Source organism: Eucalyptus grandis, chromosome 10 (assembly GCF_016545825.1).
Source record: "Eucalyptus grandis isolate ANBG69807.140 chromosome 10, ASM1654582v1, whole genome shotgun sequence".
NCBI classification, from domain to species: Eukaryota; Viridiplantae; Streptophyta; class Magnoliopsida; order Myrtales; family Myrtaceae; genus Eucalyptus; species Eucalyptus grandis.
In genome coordinates this window covers 5,337,738-5,344,460 of record NC_052621.1, presented here as the reverse complement: position 1 = coordinate 5,344,460, position 6,723 = coordinate 5,337,738, and the positions used below count along the sequence as shown (strand labels likewise).

The following is a 6,723-nucleotide window of genomic DNA, read 5'->3' as shown; positions in this document are numbered from 1 at the left end:
TTCGTTCCGTTGACTCCATATATCCAGAAGACTAAAGTTGATTAGAATTGAATTGGACAAAACAATGGCCAAAGAGGACAGTGAACGAGTGACTTGACTTTGATGACTTCTTGTGTCCTTTCCTTTTTGGTCTTCTGGGCGGTGCCCTAGCGCGAACGCAACGCAGCTGATAAAAACGTTTACAAGTCTTTCTTTTTGTATTCTTCTTTGACTTTTTGAGTTAATTTTTCCCTTCCTACCTTGTTCCATCTGATCGGCCCAGCCCTACCCTACTACATATGTAACAAGAACAGAAAATACATTGAAAACTACGAAGGTTTATTATGCTTTTAGGGTACCCATTGAATCCAAATAATCGGTTGCAACTATTATTTGTTAACAGAGAAAAAGGTAGCTGATATTTATACAATTTATATGAAAAAAATTCGAGTCTTTTAGATTTGGTACGTAATGACTACGGGAAGGTTGGAGGCCATTTGCGTGACAGGTCTTCTTGCTTGAACTCAATCCAATCAGGATCTCCTAGGACTTGCTCTACACCAAAAAAAGGTATCTGTCTCCTATTTTTATCTACTTATTTACTTCATCTCTAGATCAAACAGGAGGGTTGCAATGGCAGATCCTCCTATCTTCAGCTTCTTCTGCACTTCCATCATCGTTCTGTCATTGCTGCACCTATCAAGTGCCGCAGACACCCTGACTTCAGTTCAATCTATTAGAGAGGGAGAGACATTAGCTTCCCCAGGCCGAAAGTTTGAGCTTGGTTTCTTCCCTGCCGGAAGCTCAAAAAACAGTTTCCTGGGGATATGGTTGGTGGCGAGTCCAGAAACGATTGTTTGGGTTGCTAACAGAAACAGTCCACTCATCGATTCAAATGGTACTCTGGAAATAAGCAATGAAGGTGAACTTGCTCTTCTGAACCGATCAAAGAGCATCATTTGGTCAACGAATTCAACCAAGGTTCTCCGAAACCCAGTAGCACAGCTCCTTGATTCTGGTAACCTTGTTCTTAGGGAACGCGACAGTTCAGATTCTGACTACTCATGGCAAAGTTTTGATTACCCATCAGACACAATTTTGGTCGGTATGATATGGGGATGGAACTTTAGGACCGGTTTAGAACATTATCTGACTTCCTGGAGAAGCTTAGACGATCCTTCCCCTGGAGACTATGTAGGTAAATACAAAATCGATGGTTTACCTCGGCTTGAAATAGTCCTCAATGGTTCCATCAAAGTTTATCGATCTGCACCATGGGATGGAGTTAACCTCAACGATATGTTGAAGGTGTCGACTCCTGTAGCTAGATCAATCTTTGTTCACAACGGAACAGGTGCTTATCTTGCAGTTGAAACTCAAATGGACAATATCACTATCAAAATGACATTAGGCCCCGATGGTGTTGGACAGGCGCTTTTTCTGAAGAGTGGAAGCACGAAGTGGGAAGTGGTATTATCGCTCCCTTACGACACTTGTGACAAATATGGATATTGTGGCGCTAATGGCATGTGCCGAGTTAACCAAAGCCCAAGATGCCTCTGTTTGCAGGGTTTTATGCCCAAGTCGCAAGCGGAGTGGGACATGTTCAATACAACAGGAGGGTGCACGAGGAAAGTCCCATTGAATTGTTCTCGTGGAGAAGGTTTTATGAAACTTTCGCAGGTTAAATTACCTGACCTGACAGATTTCCAGCTATTCAAGAATATGAGCCTTAAGGAGTGTGAGGTTGAGTGTCTAAAGAATTGTTCCTGCATGGCTTATGCTAATTCATATGTTAGAGGACCAGGCTGCTTGCTGTGGTTTGGCAATCTCATTGATATTAAGGAAATTGACATTGTTGGTTATGACCGATATCTTTTCCTACGGCTACCTGCTTCTGAATTAGGTAAATGCTAATATTGTTACCTGCATTGGCTAATTGGTTTAGCAATTGCTTTTTTCTTCTTTGTTCCAATCTTTCATTACAACAGTGCGTCCTTTGTCAATGTCAGACTGAACTATAGTTTGTATTACTACTATTCTAATCTCCAAGTTTCTCTAATGGAGATAGATCCATCAGCTTGCAGATGAACTCTGTTTCTGAAATTAGTTACTTAACTCCTTCCTGTATGCTAGATTCATTCCGCAATTCATCCAAGAAATTGGTGACTGTCACTGTGGTTTCAGCCATTTCGGGATTGCTTATTGTGGGCACGGCATTGAGCATAATCTGGAAAAGAGGAATGAAAAGCCGAGGTAAGCTAAATATCTTTTATCTTGATTCATCTGATCAAAGTCCAGATTGCTTTATTTTTTGTTGAGATTATGGTATGATTTGAGAAACGAATTTACATCTCCTGTAGGCTTGCCAAGTGGGATGGACAACATTGACTTGCCATTATACGATTTTGCTACTGTTTCTGTTGCTACCAACCATTTTTGTCAAACAAACAAGCTAGGAGAAGGCGGCTTTGGTTCGGTCTACAAGGTAACGAATTTATAAATCAGTAGGTTCAAATAACTACAGAGGCCCACACTAAGTAGAACACATGCAGGGAACTCTTTCCACGGGACAAGAAGTAGCAGTAAAAAGGCTATCAAAATATTCGAGACAAGGTCCTGATGAGTTTATGAACGAAGTCCTTCTAATCGCTAGACTTCAGCACCGGAATCTCGTTGAACTCGTTGGCTGCTGCATTGAGCGAGAAGAAAGAATGTTAATTTATGAGTACATGCCAAACAAAAGCTTGGATTACTTCCTCTTTGGTCAGAACCACTCGATCTTTTTGAGTTCCTTTTCACTCGATTCCTTGTGCTTTTATTTCTATCCATTGATACCTTCACCAGAAAAAACAGCTAAATGCTAACAACTTAATTTATTTTTTGATGGGGTTGAGTGAGTGCAGATCATGACCAAACCTCCTCTTTGGCATGGAAGAGGCGATTTGACATTATTTTAGGAATTGCCCGAGGACTTCTCTATATCCACCAAGATTCAAAACTACAAGTGATCCACAGAGACCTGAAAACAAGTAATATTTTGTTAGATGTTGACATGAATCCAAAGATTTCAGATTTCGGCCTGGCAAGGATCTTTCAAGGAGATGACGCAGAGGCAGAGACGAGAAGAATAGTTGGTACATAGTAAGTTTCTCATCTTGATTCATTCGAACCATGCACTATCCTTCTGTATTTGGAGGGACTGAAGCCTGATTTGCTTGATGCAGTGGTTACATGTCCCCGGAGTATGCCTTCGATGGAAAATTCTCTGTAAAATCAGACATTTTTAGCTTTGGCGTGCTTTTGTTAGAGATAGTAAGTAGCAAAAGGAACAGAGGATTCCACCATCCTGATCATCATCACAACCTTCTTGGGCACGTAAGTGGTAGAGAATTATTAAGACCCGCCATTTCCTTTTTCGCTAAACAGTATCAGATATTCCGTTTCTCTTAAAACCCCACCCCATTCTTTCTATGTTCCCCTAGACACGTTTCTTTTTCGATGCACGGACAATATGGTTGATCATGAGTAGTTTAAATTTTTTAGGCGTGGCTGTTATGGAGTGAAAGGAGGGCCACGGAACTTATTGATGAATCTGTATGCGCCTTTTTTGTTGAGTCTCAAGCGGAGAGATGCATTCAGGTGGGCTTGTTATGCGTCCAAAAGTTTCCTGAAGATAGGCCAACAATGTCTAGTGTTGTCTTCATGTTGGCAAACGAAGGAGCAACCTTGCCACTGCCGAAAGAGCCTGGTTTCTTCACCGAAAGAAGTTCAGGCAGTTCAGATGCATATATAGCTAAGGATGAATCCAACACGGTCAATCTTGTTACGGTCACATTGCCTGAAGGCCGATAGAAATGCCATGGTGGATGTCTCTACAGAATGTGGACCGGTTTTCTCAAGTACAAACGACAGAAGAAGGATACAATGTTGTATAATTGAATAACGAATTTTTGCCATGGCGTTTTCCTAGACTCTTGGAGAAGAGGGAATGATGGCTTAGAGCCACAAATGAAAGAGAGCAGCAATACGTTAATAAAATATCTAGTGATCATTTGTTCTAGGCCAGTGCCAATCAAGAGGAAATGGAGGAATGGAAAACCGAACTTCGAATCGGAAGAGAACAGTAACATTAGTTAATGTAAAATTAAAAATTCTTTGTTAAAATATTTTGGAGCTCTATTCCATGGTTAAAATTACATGACCTGTAATTTAACCCAAATCATGGAGAGAGAGAGAGAGGAAATCTGAAAAGCAAGATTGGGCATAGCAAGCAATTAGGCACCGCTTCTTTCTTCTCAAGAAATTCCTGATCTCTCTCTCTCTCTCTCTCACAAAATCTCCATTTTCTCTCTCATCACCATGAAAGGGAAAACTTGAGAGGAGAAGAAAAAGTTTCCAGCTTCCTTTGACGTGGCCAATAATTCCAAACCTTCGGTCTCCGACTACTCCCTGCCACCGCTGGGAACCCACACTGACTATCCTCCGATGGTGCGTCCAACACTGCCTGCCCTTACGCGGCGCCACCACCCCAGTACGCCACTTACCGGTACTACAACCCCCGGGTTCGGTGCACCACCTTCCTCTGCTACTTCCTGGCGACGATGATCGCCCTCTTCATCATTACCGGCACCGTGCTTAGTCGCCTATCTCGTCCTCTTGCCCTGACTTCCTGAGTTTTGATTCTGACTTGATGACGCTCACCAATTTGTTCGGCAATTGGGTGTTCCGGTTCCAAGTAATAAACCCTAACAAAAACATATTCCTACAATTTTATATTAGCAACTACATGTTGTCCATCATCATATTTCAACAACCGGACATGAGCCGTCGATAAATACCATCGTCAACCAGCATATTTTGATCCCCATAGTCATCGATAAGTCAACACGCTTGTATTAGTACTCACACTATGCATGTGACTATCCATTCTTGTCTCATGTGCTACTCACATGTTTGTGCAAAACAAGCTATTCTTTGAGTGTCAACAATACATAATCGATTCAAGACAACCTAACTCAATTTCGTCCTCACTAGATTCACTTTCACGACTTTTTGCTCGATAAAGTTTCACTTTTATCCTATGGGATACCAACTTTTATAATAATTACATCAACAACGGAGGATGAACTTTTTTCACGACAAAAAGAAATGCCATTAGTATTTAAGCAATGTGATATTCAATGCCCCATGTTTCAATAAGAGAAATAATTACGTGACGATCTTTAATTTATTGTGAAAATAATGATCTATTTCGAATCACAAAAAATCAAATTACAAATTATAAATTATTATAGGACTCATTTTTTCAAGAATTTGTGGCTCACAATAGATTATTATCCTCATAGTACCCCCAATGAATGTTATACTAGCAAAGCCCATTTTAATAATGATTTGATACATATTATGAATTATTTTTCTCTTTATTTCTGTTCACGGCATTAGTCATTTTCTGGTCCAGGGCCATGCTTAAAAAGCTCGGACAAATGAAGATGGGCTCAGCCCACAGCTTCTCCATTCACCGTCTCCACTTGTCGGGCTGACGATAAAAGCAAAGAACAAATTGGCCCAACTCAAAAAATTCAAACTTTCAATTACCATTCACTTTTTACCCCATAATTCCGGAAAGAATATACCGTAGATTCTACATTTCTCATCAATATAACTATTCATAGTCCATGCTTCCAAACAGACTATGCAAACTCGGACTCGAAGTATTTAATAATAGAGCATCGACACTATGTTTATTTGCGGAAAAGAAACATTGAAAAATATTTCCTTAAAAAGATTACTTATATCACTTACAAAAATAAATAAATAAAAAGTACTTTTATTATTCAAAAAAAGTTTAATATGATTTTGTCAGTAACCAATCTTTTAAGTGATAGAAAAATGTTTTCCAAATTTCTTGCCACCAAGCAAATAAACCCTATAAGATAGTTTGATTATGTCCAATTCTCCGTCTTTTCATTTCAAACTCCATGTGTCGTGAAGACTATAGTCAATTTGATTTGAATTGGATAAGGACATGGCCTATGAGAAAGGGTAATGAACAGGAGGGGAAAATAATCCAAAAAGTCCTAACCTATTATACTTTTGTTATTCAGTCGTAAACCTTATAATTTTGCTAATTCAGTCATAAATCTTTTCACTTTTTACCAATTAAGTCAATCAAATTAATTTTGAAAAAAATTGCTAACATAAAAAGCTGGCACTGACGTGACATTTTTTAAATAATATTTTAATGATATTTTGATGTTTTATGGTTTATTTTTCTTTTTACTTTAATTTGCATTTTATTATTATTATTATTTTTTTTTTTTTTTTTTTTTTTGGTTAAGGATAGTGGGGGTTGCTAGCCAACAATCGCTAGCCATAGGCGAGGGCCGGCAAAGGACCGCCCAACTTGCATCAACCTAAACGAGGGCACACAAGCACTTGCTTAGAATTGGCAAGGATCGCGATGCCCTTGCTAGATCCAACCAAGCGAGGGCTATGACCTTGCTCAGGACCCTCGCTAGGGCCAACGAGGGCTGCCAAGCCCTCACCTAACCAAATTTGGCAAGGGCATCAAGGCCCTTTCTGATTTTGGGCGAGGGCTTGTGAGTTGTCAACGAGGGTCGGCCAACAACCTTGCTGACTTTACCCAAAAACAGCAAATAAATAAATAAAAGGAAAAGAAAGGTTGATAAAAAAAGAAGAAGAAAAAACCATAAAATTCAAAATATTATTTAAAAAGTGCCA

The 6,723-nt window shown here is 39.6% G+C and overlaps 1 protein-coding gene across 1 annotated transcript; it reads left to right on the top strand.

The window, feature by feature from the left end:
- The first annotated feature begins 339 nt into the window (after positions 1–339).
- LOC104423433 (G-type lectin S-receptor-like serine/threonine-protein kinase At4g27290) lies at positions 340–4,074 on the top strand. Its single transcript, XM_010035926.3, has 7 exons — positions 340–1,885; positions 2,116–2,235; positions 2,343–2,467; positions 2,535–2,745; positions 2,886–3,123; positions 3,207–3,357; positions 3,526–4,074. Exons 1-7 carry the CDS (start codon positions 613–615, stop codon positions 3,832–3,834), a joined length of 2,427 nt encoding a protein of 808 aa, XP_010034228.2. The 5' UTR covers positions 340–612; the 3' UTR covers positions 3,835–4,074.
- Positions 4,075–6,723: the final 2,649 nt, after the last annotated feature.